Source organism: Ceratotherium simum, chromosome 6, assembly GCF_057802395.1.
Source record: "Ceratotherium simum simum isolate JZ-2026a chromosome 6, ASM5780239v1, whole genome shotgun sequence".
NCBI lineage: Eukaryota > Metazoa > Chordata > Mammalia > Perissodactyla > Rhinocerotidae > Ceratotherium > Ceratotherium simum.
Genome location: NC_141905.1, coordinates 17480941 through 17502816, shown reverse-complemented (window position 1 = coordinate 17502816; position 21876 = coordinate 17480941). Strand labels below are relative to the sequence as shown.

At 46.5% G+C, this 21876-nt stretch overlaps 1 protein-coding gene across 2 annotated transcripts in view; it reads left to right on the top strand.

Moving 5' to 3' along the window:
- Positions 1-21876, top strand: part of SLC35F3 (solute carrier family 35 member F3) — a 414606-nt gene that overhangs the window by 282075 nt on the left and 110655 nt on the right. The window contains exon 1 of one of the 2 annotated variants that reach the window (XM_014788935.2): positions 6241-6571. The exons of the other annotated variant lie outside the window; for it this stretch is intronic. Within the exon in view, the coding sequence (XP_014644421.1) occupies positions 6496-6571 (76 nt within the window). The 5' untranslated portion in view covers positions 6241-6495. Of the gene's footprint in view, positions 1-6240; positions 6572-21876 lie in introns of those variants that run through there. 2 annotated transcript variants of the gene reach the window in all.

Sequence of the window (21876 nt, the reverse complement as noted above, 5' to 3'; positions counted from 1 at the left end):
ATAGTCTGGGAGGAGGGTGAAGCAGACAATTCTAGAAAACTCTAGAATTCTGTGCCTTGCCTTCCTTCCTTTCTTCTTTCCTTCCTCCCTTCTTCCCTTCCTCCCTCCCTCTTTTCTCCTTCCTTCCTTCCTGCTTTGAGCTCCTACTTTGAGCACATAGGCCATATACTATCTTAGGCACCGGAGATAAAAGCAAACCAGAGATGGCCCCTCCTCATTAAGGAACCTAGTGGGAGAGACTGAAAATAATGACTGATGTGTTCTGAGTGCTTACTATTCGCCAGCTACTATTATAAACACTTTACGTGTATTAATTTCTTTAATATTTGCAACAATGCTATAAGGTATCTGCTCTTATTATCTCCATTTTAAAGATGCAATGACTGAGCATGAAGAGATTAAATAATTTGCCCAAATGAAACCATTTATAAGCAGTGCCCCCTTTCCATACTGATTCACAGTGTTGGAAGGCATGTGTGAAACCTGGCATGTCCATTTCCCAAGATGGAAGAGAATGATCATTTCTTGAGTACCTGCTGGGGACTAGGCACTGTGTAGTCCCTCTATACCCATTATCTGTGTTGGCACCTCACTAGGACTCTGAAGGTCCCGGCAAAGGGAGCCCCAGCCTAACACAGATGTCCATCCAGGAGCTCCCTCCTGGTCATGCTGCTCTCCCAGGGCAGCTGCCCCTGCTCAGCTCCCATCACACTATGGCCTGGTCTTGCAGAGGGCCATCCCCTGGTGTCTGACACCTAGCATAGGACAGGCCTGTGACTAGGATCCACAAAGGAAGCAACCAGACATCCTGTTCCTATCTCTGTGTCTCTTCTTTTGTTCATCATGATCCCGGCTCTGGGCTTAGCATAACCACAGGTCCCGCTGTTGTCTAGTCATCATGGACCAGTCAGAGAGGTAGCTGGAGGGGATGTGTCTGGAAGCCCAATCGTGACATCGGTGATCTCGCCTCTTGATGTCCTGCCTGCAGTTATCCAACCTCAACATTCCTCCCCAGGGAAAGAGGAGAAATCCTAGTGAGACCTCACGAGTCTGAGTTTGTCCTGGTGATGCGCATCACTGAGGAAGAGAAGGGACATGTGTAGATGAGGAAGGCCACCAAGTACTCTGTCTAGTGGTTCTTGTTTCCCTGAACTTGCACTTGGAGTTATTGAAAAGATTATCGATTATTCCTGCCAGGTGTGAGGAATGAGCTGCCCAGTGCATGGGAGTTAATTTCTTTCGATCATTAGACTTTCTCTCCTGTTGGAAATACCAATGCTTGCTCTACTTTGAAAGCTTCTGAATGCTGCAGACTGATTTATTTGGGTAAAATTCCATTTCTGGTTCCTGGAACTACTTTAAGTGATTATTTTTAAACACTGGTAACCACAAAAATAATTTGTTATTCTCACTATTTAATACTGTGGAGAACTATGAAACCGTGTTGATATTTCAGAGTGAATTAATTGAAGTGGTCTATTTTCTGACTATTGAAAATCTTAGCTGGATTTTAAAATTTTTATTATTTATTTTTAACAGATAAAGTAAAGGTCTTCACATAATTTAAAAGAATATAATTTTTAACAGTATTTTTCAAACCACATGAAATATGACCTATAAGTGGATCATAATAAAACCAACTTAGTTGATCACAATTAGCATATTTTTTTTTTGCAATGAAAGAACAGAACAAAATGAATAAAATAGAATAGCAGTGCTCACACATGGTAAGGACAGTATGTTATTAAATATTCAAATCAGTTACATATATGTTTGTATATTTTTCCCAATTTTTAAATTGATACATAATTTATAAACAGTAAAATTCATCCTTTTTAGTATACAACTCTACATATTTTGACAAATGTAAATGTATTTCTGTGTCAAAAGCGTGAGAAAACCACTTAAAGCAAGAATCTCCTTAACTAACTGGAGATATTCATGGAGGATAAGATTCTTTTAAGATCCTTGGAGGGAGTGACAGTTGTCTTATCTAGGAAGATAATTTCATACACCCCCAATTTTAAAACCAAATGGGACCTTGGAGATTATCCAATCAATGGTTTTCAAAATTTTCTTTTCACAGTGACAACTTTTTTGTAAACCAAATCTAACATAGTACCCCAACAGGTAAAAGTAGAGTTGCTTTGCACAGAGACTAGGAAACACAGTTTGAAAACTGCCAGTGGGATCCAACTCTCTGGTGCCCAAATTAGGAAACCGAGGCCAGAGTAGGCTGAGTGACCGCTTGAGGTTGACCACTCTTATTGACAGGGCTGGAGCTCAAATTCAAGCTGATGGCTGTGGTTCAAGGCATTTCCCATGCTGTCTTGGCCTCAAGAGAATCATGAGTACCCCCAGACCTCACCATTAGGATTCGATGCCTTCTTGGAATAGTGCAGTGGGGCTGTGGCTATTCACCTGCTAGCAGAAGGGAAAGAAGACGCCAGTGACCACCGTGGCGCAAGTATGAGTCAGTCCAAGAAGGCCAGAACAGGTTGTTTAGGCAACACAAGTTATTCAGAGAGACTGCAGCCTGAATATAGGCCCAGTGCTGGGAGTCTAGTACCAGAAAGAAAAGTGGTAAGCCTCCAGAATTTGCGGAATTAGCCAGGTCCTATATAGCTACCCGCTTCCTGATGATTCACCCCAGGCTTATCTGCCTTTCTCTTCCTAAAGGGCCATGGCTGGGCCCCCACCTGTGGGTTGCAATTTAAATATAGGCACTTGGTGGTAGGAGAAACTGGTTGTTTCATCTCCTGTCTTATCTGGGACTCCTCTTTCACTTCTTTTCTGTTTGGTTTGCGAGTGGGAAGTGGGGAGTAAGCAGGGAGGCTGCTGGGAGCAGGCCAGGGTGTGTAGCACTCATGCTCGTAGTATGTAAGTTCTGCATCAAAGGCTTGTTACTCTCTGTATTCAGGGAACTTTCTTCAATGTTTGGACTGTAACGTTAAGAACACAAAACCCACCTATTCTTTATGAGCCTACCATACCAGATTGGCCACAAATTGCCATTAAATATCCCACCTCCCCAACCTCATCAATGAAAAGAGAAAAGCAAATGAGAGAGTGGGGTTAGTGACAAAGAACAGGCTTCTATCACAACAGATGCCATCTCATGTAGAGCTAAGGAAATACTGGGCTTAGATGAGCAAACCATTGTACCATACATTTTTAGAAGATGACAAGAAAGATCTGTTAATGAATATGACCTGAAAAAAAGTCACCCCAGGTCCGCTTTCAGATAAATTCCTGTAATGCTCAATTTAAGACAAGTCGATGCCCAATGACATCCTTCAGTTATTAGCTCACACTAATACCCTCCAAAGAGGAACAGGCGTCAGAGGTGAAATGACCCACCATCTTGCTTGGATCTTACTCATACGGTGTTGTTTCCATTGATGCTTCAGGGATCGTGTCTCTCTCTTTATTGAAAGAATTATTAGCACCTGTGTGTGTGTGTGTGTGTGTGTAATTTAAGATTTGGATTTTTAAGAGGAGAACTTGTGTGATTTTCTGGGTGTCCTCGAGTTAGGTCATTATAGCCTAACTCCAGCATAGAGTTTTCAGTTATTGGAATTCTCAAATTACTAGTGTGTGCTCATACACCAGTACACAGTTAACTTTCTGGAATAATTTTACTTATGTGAGTTTGTAAATATGCATCCCGACCACACCCATTCCTAAAACAGGTGTGCGCTGAGGAGTAGCAGTACGTGGGGGGTCAAGCAGCAGGAACTCTTGATTTAAACAGGAGTATAGGAAGTCGTGGGTTTTTTGGGAGGGGTAAGATTTTTTGGTGGAAACACCATGTGAGAGAGCACACAAGGCTGAGAGAGTTGAGTATAGAAAAAAGAAACAGCACTCAGTACTTAAAATTAAGGAGAGGAAGTTGAGATGACAATCGGCACCTCCTCTTTGATAGGCAGAAGTTGGCAGCCATGAGGAGGTGCTGACCTCTCCGGTGTCAAAAGGTCCTGGGGTATCCTGCAGGGGAAAAAAGCATTTAGGTTACAATCGTTTAATGAGTGAAGCTAATGACAAGGGTATTCAACAATATTTAATTATCTATATGACTTGTATATAATATTGCAATAAATAGAAAGTAGATATCTAAAAAACAGACAAATATTTATTGGGTACTTTCGTTGTGATCTGGCCAGTAGAATGACTGTGGAAAGGCCCATTTGAAGTGCAGAGATTGCTCCCTTTGGCAGCACATACACTAAAAATTGAAGTGCTGGGGAAGACCCAGCCAAGCACAGCTCAGGTCCTCCAGGGGGGTGCATGAGCGTGATGAAATCTATCAAAGCCACATCCAAATGAAAGGAAATGGATTATGGATTACTTGACTAGTATGCCCCACCTGAGTTGGAATAGTTATGTGGAATTTTTACGTTTTACATTTATAAGAGAAGAGACTATCATAACAGTTGTAAGTGTAGGCTTTTGATTCATTCAGACTTAGATTTAAATCTCTGCTCAGCCAGTTGCTCACTCTATGACCTGGGACATTTTATTTAAGCTTTCTTAGCCTGTTTCCCTATCTATAAGACAAGGTAACAAAAATCTTACAGAGCTTTTGTGAGTAGAAAATGAAATGATGTATGTAAAACACTTACCACAGTACTTGATACATAGTTAGTGCTCAAAAAATGGGTACTGTTATTATGTGATATTTGTTTTAGTTGTGTATACAAGAAATGTTGATTGATAAACTTGATGAAACAACACATAGGCATATTATGTTGTGATAAAAAGATCATCTTTAATATATAATGTGAGATTCTTTTGCTTTAAGCTTATTTGTGCTTAATTTTTACAAAGAAGGGAATGGTGTCACCTTAGTGACTTGTGTCATTTCTAGGGGTCTTGGGACAAGTTCCTTGTGAGAGGCGTATAGCATGGAGGCTACCACTAGAGGGCTCTGCAGAGACCCTGAAAACCTTTTCTTGGATATAGCAATGAGGAAGCGACTCTGAAAAGCCCCAGCTTTTTGGAGACCTAGGGGTCATTTTATGCATCATGGCTGTTCAAGAGGGCAAGTAATAACAAGAACCCTACAAGAGCACCTTCTAGGAACCTCTTCTGCCAGAGACCTGGGGATATGCAGGTGGATGTCACCAGAAACAGCTGGTAGGTGCCAAGCTAGGGAAACACTATTGCTCTACGGTCACTCTCTGCCTCTACCCCTCCACTGAGTTACCTTTATGGGGGACGAGAATGACATCGTACAGTAGAATATCAACTTTGAGATGGGAAACCAGTTAGAGTGGGAGGTTCTGAAACTCTGGATAAGAACTTAACAATAACAATAAAACCCACTTTGAATCACCACTGAACCTTCAGATTCCCAGTGGAGGCTGGGACCAAAACTGATGGTCGGCCGTGTGTGAATGAGATGCCCACAAGGCCCTTCGACTTCTGGGGCCACACAAGCCCTATGCATCCTTCCTGCAGAGACAATGGCAGGGCACCTTTGGTGATGTACTGTTATGGGATAAACGCCCCTGGGGACTCGGTGTTCACTCAGGGATCGCCGTGGCCAGTGATGCAATAGGTATGTCATTGCTTTTTAACAAGCATCATTGGCCAATAGCTTACAGCCGGGTCTGAGTGGGAGCGTGAGACGAGTGCCTGCAGAGGCAAATGCCAGACCTGCTGCTGAAGCAGAGAGGTTCGAAAACTTGGCAGAACTGAAGCTTTTCTGTGCTTCTCGGGGAGTTTGGCCTCTCTGGACTGGGGTGGTGGGGCAGGAGCAGAAATCGCGTCAAGCCTATGTTTTCTTACAGCTGCTTTGCTTCTGTGAACTTTGCATTTTCTTCCCCAAAAAAGAACTGTCCACTGGGGCCAGACAAGATAATGTGCCCCTAGGCTCTTTCAAAGAAGTTAATGCAAGCCGTGGGAGTCTTTGCTGTTTTCTGACTCATCCTGTAATCCAACGATTCAGGGCTTTGCACAGGGAGGAGTCAACTCACAAACACCTGCCTTTTTAAACTTGGGAAACACTGAGGCTAAGTTCTCAGGGTCTCCCTCCCATGCACTGGTCTTGTTAAAGGGCAGATGGGGAGCCGGTGGCCGGCCCTGCTGTCCTGCCCCGAGGCCGCAGCCAGGGCCGGGCTCTCAGGGAGGGACCCGGGCTGCGGGGTTGGGCGTCCCCGGGCGGGGGGCGGAGCAGGTGAGCCGGTGGGGTGGGAGTGGGGAGTGCACTTGTACGTGACGTTAGAGTTTGCAGCAACCTCCAAGCCGGCGGCTGTGCGCGCGTGTGTGGCGTGGCTGCGCGGCCAGGGAAGATGTGCTCCGAGGGGCGGCCGCCGCAGTGAGCCGGGCGGCGACAGGAGCCCCACCGGCAGCCCCCAGCCCCGGGAGGCCGGGCCTGAGCGGCTGCCGCTCGCGCTCCTCCACGGAGGAGGCCACCGGACCGAGAGGCGCGCTCCAGCCGGCCCCAGGATGTAGGCGATCGGCGGCGGCGCTCCTGCAGGCGGAAGGCTCATCATGAAGAAGCACTCAGCCCGGGTGGCCCCGCTCAGCGCCTGCAACAGTCCGGTCCTTACCCTCACCAAAGTGGAAGGTAACGGGGGCGGCGGGGACCTGACGCGGGGGCCCTGCACCCCGCCGGGGGCTGCCACCCTTACCCGGGCTGCCCGGCCGTGGGTGCTGCCCGGCCGTGGGTGCTGCCGCGCTCCCAGGAAGCGTCGCCTGCAGTGCTGCGCCGCGCTGCCTGAGGTGGGTGGCAAGTCGGCTGCGCCGGGGCTGCCCTGAGCTGCGGCGGGGCTGCGAGGCGCCCACGGTGCTGCCGCGCGCACAGGGCTGGCTCCTTTCTGGGAGGCCCCCAGCACGTCTGGCAGCAGCAGCAGCGGCCTCAGCTCCTTCCCCACCTGTTCTGAGACACTTGCCAGCTGGGTAGGAGGGGGTCGCCCAGACACTAACCAGGGTCCCCCCCCCCCACACACACACACATACATACACTTGAGTCCCCTGGGTTTGGAGCATTGCTCTCCCCCCAGGCAGACCAGAGGTGTTGCTCAGCTGGGGGAGGCAGGAGAGGGCTGCTGCAGGCTGAGACATCTCCCCTGAGGCTCTGAAGCCTCCCCAGCCCACCAGTGAAGTAACTGCCCAGCTCTGTGGGAACAGGCGGGGCAGGCAGGTGAGAAAAAAGCCACCAGCAGCCTGTAAACACGTTCTTCCCATACTCAGGGGATGTGAGGCAGAGACCAGGAGAAGGAGCTCACCAGCGTCCCTTGAGAGCTGAGCCTTGCTCAGACACAGCTGTCATTCTGCTGAAGTAAACGGGACCCTGCTTTCCTATGTGGGGGAAAGGGGAGCAGAGAGACCAGTCTAGTCCTTAACTCTTCCTCCCAGGAGGCAGAGGTGGAATGATGAAGTCTCCCTAGAGCTGGCCAAGTTGGCTAGGTGAGGGCTGGGAAGGGACAGCCAGCCAGCAGGGAGAGGAAGGCAGACCCTCTCAATTTTTTAATTCCAGGCCCTCACTGATCCTGAGCTAACAGAGCCCACTGCAAGGGGTAGGGGGCGGCTGGGCCATGGGCTCAGAGAGAGAACCCACTCCTGCCATGCCCCTGGGACTGCAGCCTGGAGCTGAGACCTCTATATGATGGCTTCTGAGGACCCTGTATCCCCTCGTGAGTTCCCATTTGTTACAGTGAGACTGAGCACCGGTAAGAGCAAGACGGAGGCCAGCAGGGCAGTTGTGTGCTCCACGCTCAGCCCATCCATAGAGGCCTGCCAGGAGCCATCCTGGTACCATTACCCCCGTCCTACAGATGAGAACTGTGAGGCCCAGAAAGGGCTGGACTTGTCCAAGCCCTACAGCTAGTGGATGGTGAAGCAGGAATGGAATCCTGGTCTGTCTGATCCCAAACCCATGCTTTTCAGAATATCATTTTGCAGTAACCTGCAGCTACTCACTTATTTCTCATCGTTTTCTATCTTTAGGAGGTTGACTTGGGAGCTCAATCTTGGGAAAGACTTGGTATCAGACATCTATATCTGAATTTAGTGCGTGGGCTACCTCTCCAAGGGTGTTTGCATTTCCACACGTTCTCAGGGACTTTGCCCAGATGTGTGTACAAGTTGGGGAGGGGAAGGGTTGATATTTATTTCCTTTAAGGAGACTGGAAGTGTCGGCTCACTCACGGGATCCTCGTGGGAGATTGCCCGCCCCTCACCTTTTAAGTTAGGAAGGTAGGCTGTGCTGTCCAGCATCCAGGGGTCTCCGTTGGGCAGCCCCCAGCCCCCTTGGGCAGGACAGGTCCGAGCTGCCCTCGGAGTCAGGCTGGACATGGATGGCAAGGCCTCCCAGGCTGGCGCTCTGACCTCAGATGTGCTGCAGGAGGCGGTAAGTGACATCCAGGCCCAGGGACTCCCCTCCAGCCAGGCCTGGAGTTTGCCTTCAGGGAATGAAAACAGGGATACCCTCCCCCATTCCCTTAGGGCTATGGCCACGTGAGCTTTGAGCCTCCTGTTCATACTGGCAACCTTAGCAAATCACGGGCTTGGTTTTTTAACCAACATTTGCACATAAATGTCTGTGGTTAATGGGAAGTGTGTTAAACTGAGAATTGGACAGATCTGGGATCAAGACTGTACTTTTCCTCTTATACAGTTTGACTTGTATAAATCTTAGACACTGAGCCTCAACTGTGAAACAGAAGTAACAACCTACCTCAGCAGACTTTTGAGAATGCAGTGAGGTTGGGTAGGTGACCATACCTAGCACATATCTGGCACACAGTAGATGCTTAATAAATGTCTGGCAGTCTTCTAGTCACAGACTGTCTCTCACCTTCAGCAAACCTTCCTGCTGCTCTGAAGGAGTACATGTGTGAGGACAGCATCTAGAAGCTTCTGCAGAGTTCCAGTGATACCGGAAAGCCTCCAGTTTCCTTTTAGTATAGAATACCTAGGTGTGTGTCAGCAGAAGTCTGCTGGTCAGGGCCGAATAGAACCTGCCCTTGGTATGTCTGGGCTTAGATCTAGCTCTTTCTTCCTGCCTGTTTTTTTTTCCTGGCTGTTTTTCTTCAATTTGGCTTTTGGTCTGTTTTTTGAAATCATTTGCATCATGTGTGCTTGTTTTGGAAGTGTTGAATCATTTCGTTTGCCTTGGATGCACAGGGCAAGGTGGTCCCCATACTGTGGCTGTTTCTGCGTGGATGGAGACAGGCTACCGTGACAGAACACAGCCAGCAAGGAATATTTATTAGCTTGTGGAGTGTGTCTTCTAAAAGGAGGCGAGAAGGCACCAGCATGTGGTACCTATAAAACCGAAATAGAAAATGCAGTGCTTGGTTGAACTCAAACACAGGAAGAGGGACAAGATGACTTTATTTACTCAACAAACACCTCATTTGACCCTACTCTGTGTCCTTTGTCTATTTAGCAACGCCCTGAAAGTGCAAAAATGAACATCACTGCTTCCTTCTCTTAAGGAAGTTTCAGTCTAGTGGGAAAGAGACATAGAAATAGATAAATTATCTAGTACCTAAAAAGGTCGTAAGCTCTGGTGCAGAGCTAAGAACAAAGTGTCGCAGGGACACTGATAACTAAGTAATCAGAGGAGGACTTCTTGAGGAAGAGGCATTCCTGAGGAGGAGGAGGAGGAGGAGGAGCCATTCTTGAGGAGGAGGCCTTCCTGAGGAGGAGACCTTCTGGGGTAGAGGCATTGAAACTGAAGTGAGAAAACTTGTCAGGTACAGAGGGGAGGGGAGGCTGTTTTAGGCAGAGAGAATGGTGTGTGCACAGGCTTAGCCAGGAAGCATGAGAAGGAGAGTGCTGCTGGGCCTCAGATAGGGGTTGAGGCTTGGAAATGGTTTCCAGCCAGGTTGATGGCGTCTGTCCTATCTGACAGCTTATCTTGTTTACATATCCTTTTCCTGGATTTCCCATCAGACTCAGACCCTGAATATTGGTCAGTAACACGTCTCTAGTAGAGTGGTATTTACTAGGATCATCTATATTCACAACCAGCTAATTCATGTTCAACAAAATTACTTTCAGTAGAAATTAGTAGTTGAGAACAGTACAATCAAGTCCGCCAAGAGGCCGGCAGCATGTAGTATCGTGGAAAGTGTTAGATGGACTGGGTTTAGTGCCCACCTCTCTTGCTGAACCAAGTAACTTTAGCTAATGATTAAAGCTCTCTGGGCATCAGTTCTCTCCTGTGGACGTGAGGGTGACAATATGTCCCTCCTAATAATGAAAATAATAGTTTTTGCTAATAAGCCTACCACCATTGCAGGCGCTTTGCGTGGGGACACTGCTACATTATCTGTTTCTCCCAAAGGAAAAGTGAGCACTGTTACCCCAGTTTACAGATGGGGAAACAGGCTCAGAGAAATCATTCACACAAGGTCATGCAGTTAGAAAGCAAGGGTGCCAGGCTTCACACCTGTATCTGCCTGGCCCCAACGTGTTGTAAAACCTTTGCACAACATTTCAACCTGCATTTCATTTGAGTAGTAATGAGAATTACATCTGCTCCTGGCACTTTGTAAGTGCTCAGTACGTGTCTGCTCCCCGAAAGCTCCCACCACAGTATGACTTGGAGGTATGGATGCCTCCTGGGGCTCACAGGGCCCACTGCTGTTGACATTCTTAGTCCCTCTGCTCCAGGGCAGTCGGCCTGTCCCAGCTGCCCCCAGTGTAGCCCTGGCTACTTTGTTTCCATTAATGGGATAAGACTGTCATCCTGGGATGCTTAATTGTTGTGTATGTGGCAATCCAGCCCTGTTGGCCCAAACTGAGAGGAGTCTTGAGAAGTCTACTGCCAAAGGGTTCCCATACCCAAAAATGTTCCCAGGCTGGATTGCCCTGGGCCTGAAACCTCAGTGACAAAAGGCGTTCATGTATTGATCAGATATTACCTAATATATGTCAGAGAATGAACCACATGTTACCGAGGATCCTAGGAAGAGTAAATTATAATCCTTGACCCAACAGAGCCTCCAAACAAGTGAGAAATGTCACAAATGCGCACAATGATTCCATGTTGAAATGTAATTTTTTTTTAATTCCATGAAAGGAATATAAAATAAATGGTGTGTCGCAGCAGAGGCAAGCTCACTTCTGGCTGGGACGCAGATGGCCGCTATGCAGCACTCTTGCCACCATTACTTCCCGCTTTGCCAAAATGACATAGTCAAGCAGAAGACTCTTTCCTGCTGAGTCTGGGTGTGGCCTCAGAATCTGTCTTGTCACCAAACTCCAGGTGATGACTGTACATTCACTGGCCATGGTCTTCCTGGGAGCGTGAACAGGACGCCATGGTAGAGGCTGTTCCTCTGCCCTCTGCTGTCATAGGTGGGAGGTAAGAACATGGCGTTCCTGGCAGCGGCAGCCTCGTGGACAAAGGTGCAGAGTTAGGGAAGGGCAGACTTGCGAGAGGTCTACTGGGGCCGGAGTTTAGGTTGTCTAAAGAAGGGAGGGGAGGGGCAGAGATTAAGGCTGACCATGGACAAATGTAGAGGCCTTCTGAATGCTGGGCTCAGGAGAGTGGATTGAACAAGGCAGGAAGGAGGAGTGTGGAAGAGGAGAAAGACACCAGCTAAGTCTGAATAAATAAGCCAGTCTTCTATAGCTGTGGTATTCAAAATGGGTCATGAAATCTATTTCATCAATCACAATAAATATTTTTTAATAAAAGATTAGGATAGAATCAAAAAATATCAAATTGTATACATGCAATAAGCATCAAGGTTGATCTGTGACACTTTTATTTCAGGAGTGTGAGTGCGTGTGTGTGTATGTGTGTGTTTGTGTGTGCATTGAAGCACAGTGAAAAAAAGTTTGAAAAACACTGCTGGAAAGTATCCCGTGGAGACAGGGAGCCACGTTGGGAAGTGATTGCGGCAGGCCAGGCCTGAGCTAATGGTAATAGTTGTGCTAGTAACATTTGCTTTAGTCTGGCCACAAGCCCTTGACCTGAGTTGCCCGGTTCTGTCCTCGAACATCTGTGCAGTGGGTCCTAGCATTATTCCTACCATACAGATGAGGAAACAAGTACAGGGCGATTAGGGAATTCATTCTGAGACAGTTGCCACGTGGGGTGCCCATATCCTAACCACTACAACACCCACGGCAAGGACAGGGACAGGACAGAGGAGGAATTGGCAGGTCGTGGTGACAGAGTGTAAGTAGGAGGGCTGGAAAGGGAACCATCAAAGACGACTCTGAAGATTAAGCCTGGACAACGCAGGGAATGGCTGTGTCCTTCGTAGTCACAGCAATGGCCAGAGGGGAAACACATCTGTGAGGGAGAGATGGGGAAGTCAAATTTAGACAGGCTGAGTTTGAGGCCTCAGCAGTGCCTTTAAGTGCAGGTGTGCAGCAGGCAAGGAGGTGGGGAAAGAGGTGGTGAAGGCTGAGTGACAAACCAGGGGAGAGGGCGATGGCTCCATGGGAATGAATGGGCAGGCCGGAAACCCAATCACCAGGTGCATTTGGGAGACAGGCAAGGCAGAAGAGAAGTCTGAAGGGGTGAACCAGAGGACCCAGATCATATGGCATCATGGAAACCACAGGAAGAAACCCAAGAAAGAAGGAGTGTGACGTGGTATCAAATACAGCCAAAGGGGATGGTTTTATGGAAACAGTTTTAAGTGGGTGCTGATCTGCAAGCCAGATTGCGAGGGATGAGTGTTTGGTGAGGGAGAAGAGCAATCACAGGATACTTGGTTAAGGTATTTGGCAGGGAGAGAAGTGAGAAAAGTTATACTATCTTTAGGGGGAAGGGGAGAGATTTTGACACAGCTGGGCATTTCCATAAACCAGAGAAAAGAGGCTGGTTCCAGGACAAGTCTGAGGTTGCCCCAAAAGAAAGGCGATTGATGCAGCAATGGCCTAGGGGAGGCAGAGGGGCATGGGAGGGAAGCATAGACAAGCCAAGGGGCGAGTAGCCTTGAAAAGGAGCCAGGGAAGAGATGATGGGTAAAGACACGGAGAAATGTGGAGGTGTGGGGGAGGGAAGCCCAGGACCTGAGCTGGTGACTTGGAACTTCTTTGTAAGTAGGAAGTGGAATCATCTGCTGAAAATGATGGATGGGGATTGAAGGCTTACAGAGGTGGGAAAGAGTTCAGAATAGCTATACTGGAAGAGCCAAGAAAAGATGTAATTCTTAAAAGCCTTTTTGGCGAGTGCTACGTTTTCACTGGTTAAGACATCGTGTAACTTGGGGGAAGCAGGTACAGGGAAGAACACTAGGTGAGAGTCAGGACACTCAGGTTTCATTTCCTGTTCCCGCACGAGCTGATTAATATATCGCACATGTCTCCTCACCTCTTGAAGCCTGGGCTTCTCTTTTCTGAAAAGAAAGGGGGTTAGAATAGATCTTCCATCAGAAACATTGTATGAGTCTATTAATAGCTTACTCATTAGCAGAGATTGGTTTATCTGATTAAAATCGTTCACTAGCTACAGTCAGAGAGCAGAGCTCTGAAGGAATGAGACCCAGGACAAATAAGAAATGTGGCCTGTGTGTGGGGGTGTGTGTGTGTACATGTGTGGGTGTAGGTGTGTTTATGCAAACATACTTTCAGGAGTGGGGTTTGGTATTTGAGCAGAGGGAGGAAAGATCAGCTATGTGAGTACAGCTTCCTCCATGAATCTTCGGGAGTAGGAAACCACTGGACTCAAGACAGGACCCCTGGATGATGGGGTGGTGCAAAAAGAGGTATAGAAAGACCACAGAGAGAAGCTGTGCAGCTTGCAAGCTTTGCTTGGAGCTGGCCCAGGTGTTTTCATAGAAAATCCTTACTGCCTGCCTAAGATTAGCTCAGCCACGTCACCCTCAACTGGTGCAGGAGGCTTGCCCTCTGGTAGGAGATGAAGCTTAGGAGGGCTCATTTAAGACCTTAAGGCTGACTCCACTTGGGTCCTTGACCGAGCAAGTACAGTCTTGCCTTACAGATGCACGACTCTGCTGAGAACTGGTGGTATATTTTAGAAAACAGTGCTTTGTTCTTCAAGATAAATTGTGTAATGGCCCATGCCATGAGTTAAAGTACCACCCAGTTTTCCTGCTCCCCTCCAGGGGAGAAGGCTCTAGCACACCGCTTCCTTCCTGCAGAGCCAAAGACTGCGTGGAGGGCCATCCCTGCGTGTAATCTGCCCTCTGGTAAAACCGCGACTCTCCCTGTGAGCTCCAATAGCGGGAACTCCCATCCACGTAAAAGTTGAAGGAATCATCTGACAAGGAAAAACATCAGAAAATAGGAAGGTGTGCTTTTGTCTGTTTGTGTGCAGGTCATTAGCAGCACCAAAATATCGCCCGGTTTGTAGCTGGTGAGCGCCTGCTGTGTGTACAGAGGTGTGATGTGCCCAGCCATGAAAAAGGTGCGATTCCAGGAGGCTGCACAGGCCACGACTAGCAAGGCTTGTGGATTAAAACTGATCCTCTCAAGCTCAAATGTTTTCAGACCTTGTATTGAAACATGGTTCTTGCTCCCCTCCCAAGGCAAACATCCAGTCTTCCTTCCCCCAAGGCGCAAACAGTATTAGTTAAAGCTTACCCATATCCAGTCATTTTCTTACAAGTCATGTTCGCCTTAGGCTGTGTACATTCCAGGATTGTCTTAAATCCACCTGCATGAGGTGGTGTTATTTGGCAATTTGGGAGTTATTCGAGGACCTCTGAGGATATGGGGGCTGGGGTGGAAATGCCAATACAGACATCTGTTCACTCAGATGGTGGTGATGGTTGGGGAGAGTGATTCAGACCAGCTCTCCAACTGCTGCAGGATAGAACTTCAGGGGGACCTCAGAGAAGCCTCCCACCACCCCACTCCCTCCCAAAAAAGCAGCTTTCGTTCACCTCCCAATTCTGTTTCCACACTGGGGAAAGAATTTTGCTTTTTCAAAACAACTTTGCGGGGCCGGCCTGGTGGCATAGTGGTTAAGTCCATGCTCCAACTTTGGCAGCCCGGGTTTCACAGGTTCAGATCTGGGCGTGGACCTACACACGGCTTATCAAGCCATGCTGTGGCAGTCATCCCACATATAAAGTAGAAGAAAATGGGAACAGATGTTAGCCCAGGGCCAATCTTCCTCAGCAAAAAAAACAAAACAAAACAAAAACGACTTTGTGGCTACCATGTTTTCTCCTGTCTCTGCACACTGCCTCTGAGAATCACCTTACAACCAAGGCTTAAGCAATTCACAGGAGGCAAACAAATATGAGATAGAATCTAATATTTCTAATCTAGTAATCCAATACAGTGATTTCTTCCCCTAAGAGGTTATCAAAATAAACACTCTCATCCACAGCTTGTCACCACATCCTACATAGTGGCAGCTCTCCAGCCATACCTTACACTTTCACAAGCCAGCACACTCTCCACTGTAACACCCTCAGGTTACATACTGCTCAGCTCCGTAACAAAGTACCACAGACTGGGTGACTTAAACGACAGACATTTATTTTCTCACATTTCTGGAGGGAGGAAGTCCAAGATCAGGGTGTCAGCAAATTTAGTTTCTGATGAGGACTCTCTTGCTGGCTTGTAGATGGCCACCTGCTTGCTGTGTCCTCACATGGCCTTTCCTCCATGTGTGCACATGGAGAGAGTGAGAGAATGAGCTTTCTGCTGTCTCTTCTCTTTTTTTTTTGTTTTTTGTGAGGAGGATCAGCCCTGTGCTAACATCTGCCAATCCTCCTCTTTTTTTTTTTTTTGTGCTGAGGAAGACTGGCCCTGGGCTAACATCCATACCCATCTTCCTCCACTTTATATGGAACGCCACCACAGCATGGCTTGCCAAGCGGTGTGTTGGTGCGCACCCGGGATCCGAACCGGCGAACCCCAGGCCGCCGCAGCAGAGTGCGCGCACTTAACCGCTTGTGCCACAGGGCCAGCCCCTGCTGTCTCTTCTAATAAGACCAGCAACCCTATCTGATCAGAGCCCCAACCTTGTGACCTCATTTAACCTTAATTACTTTCTTAGAGGCTCCACCTGCAAATAGAGCCACACTGGGGTTTATGGCTTCAGCATATGAATTTTGAGGGGACGTAAACATTCAGTCCATAACAACCCTCATTTCAGGGTGGCGGCTCCTGAGTCCCATACACACTGAGGCTCCTCCAGTTTAAAAACAGAGTCTGTCTTCTGGAAACCTGAAGTGTTTCTTAGTGATCGGCATTTCCAGCTGGGGTGTTTAGCACCGGAGCCCTAATCAGCTTTCAAAGGGAAGAATAAGGATGCTCTCCATTCTTGTTGGTGCTTTGGAGTAGACTGGTGCTTGGAACTGCATCTCAGCCGGTCACTAATCTGTGATCTTGGGGAGTAACTCGCAGAGACCCGGCTGCCCAATCTGCAAAACAATAGTCACACTGACTACCAGCATTATGGAAGGTAAAAAGGTTAAAAAAGGATGTATAAAATCTCCTGGCAGAGAGCATCGCGTGGACACTGGGTGTTTGACAGTCACTTGTCCCTTCACTTCTCTGTGTCCCCTCCTTCTCCCTTACTCATGGTCAGCATCCAACTTGAATTATCTGTGGATTAGTTCTTTCCCTGGGACCAGTGCTCATCAGGAGCGTGGCTGGGGCCTTGGCCAGGTATGAATAGTGGGAGTGTTTTCTGACCCAAAGTCCAGGAATCCAAACAGATGGTCTGGCAGGTGCTGGTGGGCATAAGGGGTCAGGATATGGTGAAATGAGGATTGTTTTGGGACTTCCAGGGCCTGTGGTGGCCTTAAACATGTGACAGCCTCTTCTTCCCTTTGCTCCAAAGCACTGCTTACACAGAGCCAATCACAGATAGATTTACTGAGAAAGTATTTAATAAATAGATGAGATAAACAAAACCTAAACTACATTTTGGGGAGATGAATTATACTTGCAAATGGCCATAAACAAAAGCTTTCTTCCAAGCTCCTCATTTTACAAAAGCTATTTAGTTTGGTGGCCTGATGTCGTATATGCATCAGTGATCAATAAATGGGAAACTGTTCGTCAGGCCCTCTTCCCCTGGGCAGTCCAGGAAAAAAGGAGGGGGCTCTAGTTCCCAGTATAGCTCTCAACTGTGTTCTGTTTGGGTGGAGTTAGAGGCACTGAACTCTCTAAGATGTGGGTGCTCTAAGCACTTCCCCTTGGACTAAGCAAGCTCTGCTAGGGAAGGGTGTGTCTGCCTTGTACCCCATAGTAGGTGTCAGTAAATGTTTGTTGGATGAGTGGCCTAAAAACCTATCTAGTCCACCCAAGAGAAATGGAAACATATCCACACAAAGATTTACGTGGAATTGTTCATAGCAGCATTGTTCACAGTAGCCAAAAACTAGAAACAATATATGTGTCCATCAACTGATGAATGGATTACACAAAATAAGGAATATCCATATAATGGAATACTACCTGGCCATAAAAAGAATGGACTACTGATGCATGCTACAACATGGAAGAACCCTGAAGACATTATGCTAAATGAAAGAAGTCAGATGCAAAAGTCCACCTATTTATCCAGAGTAGGCTGTAAAGATAGAAAACAGATTTGTGGTTGCCTGGGGCTTGGGTAGAAAGAAAGTAACTGCAAATGGGCATGAGGACTCATTTTGAGGTGATGGAAATGGTCTAAGACTGGATAATGGTGATGGTTTCACAATTCTGTAAATTTACTAAAAATCATGAATTGTACTCCTAAAATAGGTGAATTTTATGGTTATGAAAATTATGCCTCAAAAAAGCTATAAAAAAGTAACTGTATAGATCTTATTGATGGAGATGTCATTGGGAGGTGTCTCCTCCCATTCTCTTTGCAATGATATCTCCTTTGCTTTTGGGAGGCTGGGACCATATCAGCTAATAGGTGGTCTTTGATCCCACCTTTGGGTCCCTTAATGCTAAGATATGACTTGGGCACTTTTTAAGTGCAAAACTTCCCAGACACTTTTTCAAGAGAGAGTCAACAAGAGTCCACCTGTTCTCAGGGGACCTCAAAAAAGAAACACTTGTGCTCTCTTGGAAGTTTGGAAGAGCCATTTTGTGAGAACTTTAAGTTGAGAGTGAATATTTTCCAATTTTTCTTGCTTTCTTATTGTAGAAATGACTTTCACTAAATAAACATAAAAAGCCCTCATTTCATCATTTTCTCAGGGGAAAGCAGTGGACAGCTCATGAGACAAAGGACTTACCTTGGTCCCAGAATGAGTTGTCAGCTAAACCTCCATCTCACCCATTATGACCTCGAGTTTCCCTCTGCTAAGCAGGCAATGCTTCTAGGTAGTGCTCTGCTTGACCAAAGAGTGTGAATGTTTTAGAAATCCCTGGTAGGAGACAAGCATGGAGCATGATTGTGCAGGTGGGAAGACTGATGCATGGTTTCAGTGAATTGCCTGACTCTGAGACAAGAGCTCAGGATGGAAGTTCACACACGAGTATGGTTACATCTCACCATGCCGTGGAGTACGCACTGTGTACAAGAGAACACTCCCCCTACACACACACACACACACACACACGCACAACTTTCTCCAAAATGCTCAATGGCAGCAACTCAGACAACGGAACTGGGAAGAGCTCGCCTGTCCCCCAGTGCTTCTGAGTGAATTAAATGGCGTAAACAGAGAATTTAAGACAACACAGCCAAAGGGAAATACTTGCGTCCACAGTTACAGCATCTGTCAGCACAACCACTGGGCCAGAGCGTGTAATCTACTTTGCATTGCTCCCGGAACTGTTGGCTAAAGTGCAAGGTTAGAATGGAAGGTGCAAGATCATAAGTAGAGTGGTTGTTAGCTGGGAGGGCATGTTGGAGAGTGAGGGCGAGGGTGACATAAATAGCATTTCTAGTCACATAATACTGGTCAGAGGAGCTGGGACAGGAAACAGTGTGAGGCTAATTCAGCATTCATTTCTTTGAGGCAGTCTGCACTCCTCTTTCAGCTATAATGAAGGAGTGAAATCAGACAGAGGAATTGCTTGACTTGCAATTTCAGAGGGGAGGGAAAGTAAACAAAAGTTTCCTGCACTGGAAGATTTGAGAGGATTTTGAGAAGGGACACTGCCCCCTCTTGTTGTAATTCCTTCCCTCTGAAATCCGAGTATGTATTGGACAGTTCCTTGAAAATGACCCTGAGAATGGTGTGTAGTGTGGGACGTATTTGCCGCGTTTCAGATAGTGGAGAATAAATGCATCTGCTAATCAAATTTATTGTGTCACTCTATGCTTACTCTTTTACTAATTTTATCTGTTTGTTATGGACATTGGGCATGTGCTTCCTAAATAAAGTAGGGTTAACATCTGAATTTGCTGCAGTCACTTCGGCCACCCTGGCTGAACGTCTGACCTGCTCCATGTCTGACCGAAGCAAGACTGGGCGTCGCAGTGGGGCAAGGCGGCAGTGGGTTTCCGATCTCCCCATCTTCCTCACTGCTCCTCAGAGACCACGTGTATTCCTGACCCTGAACTTTGCTCCTCTTTTCACTCAGAGCCTTTCTATCCTTCAAGGCGCAGGCCAAGCTTCCGCCTTCTCTGATGCTTTTCACTGTTATCACAGCCCACTCTGGTTACAATCTCTTCAGAACTTCCGTTAGGGTCAAAATCTCTCCATTTTGCAGGTAATTGTTCTGTAATTCTTTCATAGGTACATTTTGTCACTCCCAGATAGACTGTAAGTTCCTGAAGAACAATAATCATGTTTCATTTATTTATTGACCGCTCAAAGCCCTTGGCACAGGGCAGACGCTCTATGGCGATTTCCTAGCCAATTGATGTGCTCTTAGGATATGTCACGCTGTCACAGGCCTTATAAAGCCCTGTGAGATTTATAAAGTCTATGCTGTTATGCATTAGGTTAAATAAATGCTGGATGAAAAAACAATATGATCCCAGTTTTGCTCTCTGTGTGTGTGTGTGTGTGTGTGTGTGTGGTGCAAAGACACAAAAGACCGGGGAAAAGGCCACCAAATGGCAAGAGTAATATCTCTGGGTAGTAAGATTAGTATAGATTGCTTTTTATTTTTGCTATTCAGTACTTTTGTAAAGTATTTGTAAAGAATATTTTTAGTTTACTTGAGGTCAATCTAGTTTAACATAAGTATTAGGAATGAGAAAGGTAATGAAATTGATAAGTGATTATTATTTTAAGAGGCTCAGTGCAGTGAAATGGAAAGTTTGCAATGAATTAGGGTGGGATGGCTATAATTCTTTATGGGTCTATTCCAGTGTTTCCCAAGGGACACCAGCCCTACCATAGGTGTGCCATTTAAATAATATGGGAAGCACACATTCTATAGCTGCTTTTTGGAAATTCAGAGTGTCCATTAGCCCTGAATATTCCTACAGCAAAGGAACCTGTCTCTGATCTACCTAGTGTTTTCCAAACTTTTCTTTATTTTTTTCTTTTTATTTTTTTTATTTATTTTTCCCCCAAAGCCCCGGTAGATAGTTGTATGTCATAGTTGCACATCCTTCCAGTTGCTGTATGTGGGACGCGGCCTCAGCTTGGCCGGAGAAGCAGTGCGTCGGTGTGCACCCGGGATCTGAACCCCGGGCCGCCAGCAGGGGAGCTCGCGCACTTAACCGCTAAGCCACAGGGCCGGCCCTCCAAACTTTTCTGATCATGGAATACTTTTTTCTTATAATGCCTGTTAGCTGCATTACACTTTGGGAGACATTATTCTAGCATATTTTTAAATATTAGTGTAGATTCTAGTTTTGAATGTCTTTATTTTGCTTGTGTATCATTAATATTCCCTTGGTTAAATGATCCAGAGAAGTTACAAAGTTAGAGAATAACTTCTTTAATCCAAATCTATAGGAGCATTTTAACAATATAATACTACATGATTTTGTGATTTTCTCTTTCATTGTAACAGCTACACAGCATCAGTCATCACTTAATTCTTTGTTTTAAAACTTTATTTTTTATAATGAAAAACTAAATGAAAAAAAATGTTATAAGCCCAAATCTATTTAGCCTCCTCCAGAGTCCATTCTTAAGTGGGAAGTTGGTACTTTGAAACTGCATTTTATTTCCATGTGGACTTTTTTTTATCTCTATAATTATCTTTTTCAGTATGAGTTTTTGACAGTGATGCTGATAGTTGAGATATCTCCCTAACCCCAAATACTGCTTGAAAATTATCCCAATAATGAAAGCTTGTAGAGGCTAACCCAAAATGTCAGGTGATAAGTGTATAAATTGAGGGCCGGCCCCATGGCTTAGCGGTTAAGTGCGCGTGCTCCGCTACTAGCGGCTCGGGTTCAGATCCCGGGCGCACCAACGCACCGCTTCTCCGGCCATGCTGAGGCCGCGTCCCACATACAGCAACTAGAAGGATGTGCAACTATGACATACCTATCTACTGGGGCTTTGGCGGGTGGGGGGGAAAGGAGGATTGGTAATAGATGTTAGCTCAGAGCCGGTCTTCCTCAGCAAAAAGAGGAGGATTAGCATGGATGTTAGCTCGAGGCTGATCTTCCTCACACACACAAAAAATAATAATAAGTGTATAAATTGAAACGTGCATGCTTCTATCTGAAATTGAATTTGCCTTAAATTGTGGAGATTCACTGTGAACAAAGTCAAGACATCCTGCTGGGAGGGCATGACACAAAAGGTGGGAATCTTCCCTGCCTTTGCCCTCCTCTGCTTCTCCCTGGCCCGCTGCCCAGCACAGAAATAAACAACTTGTTGGAAGCTCAGACGGTGTGGTTAAGCATTTGGTTTTCCAAGGGCTTTCAGACCAGGATATATACACACATGAAAAGTAAGAGGAAGAGGGAGATTAAATATTAATAAAGCAGGTAATGGAGTACAATGTAGTTGGTGTCAAGCAGGATTGGGGCCAGTAAAGGACATTATCTCTCCTTGACCAGCGACACAAGGCCTGGGATTACCTTTGGCTAAAACAGATACAGCCAGGGCT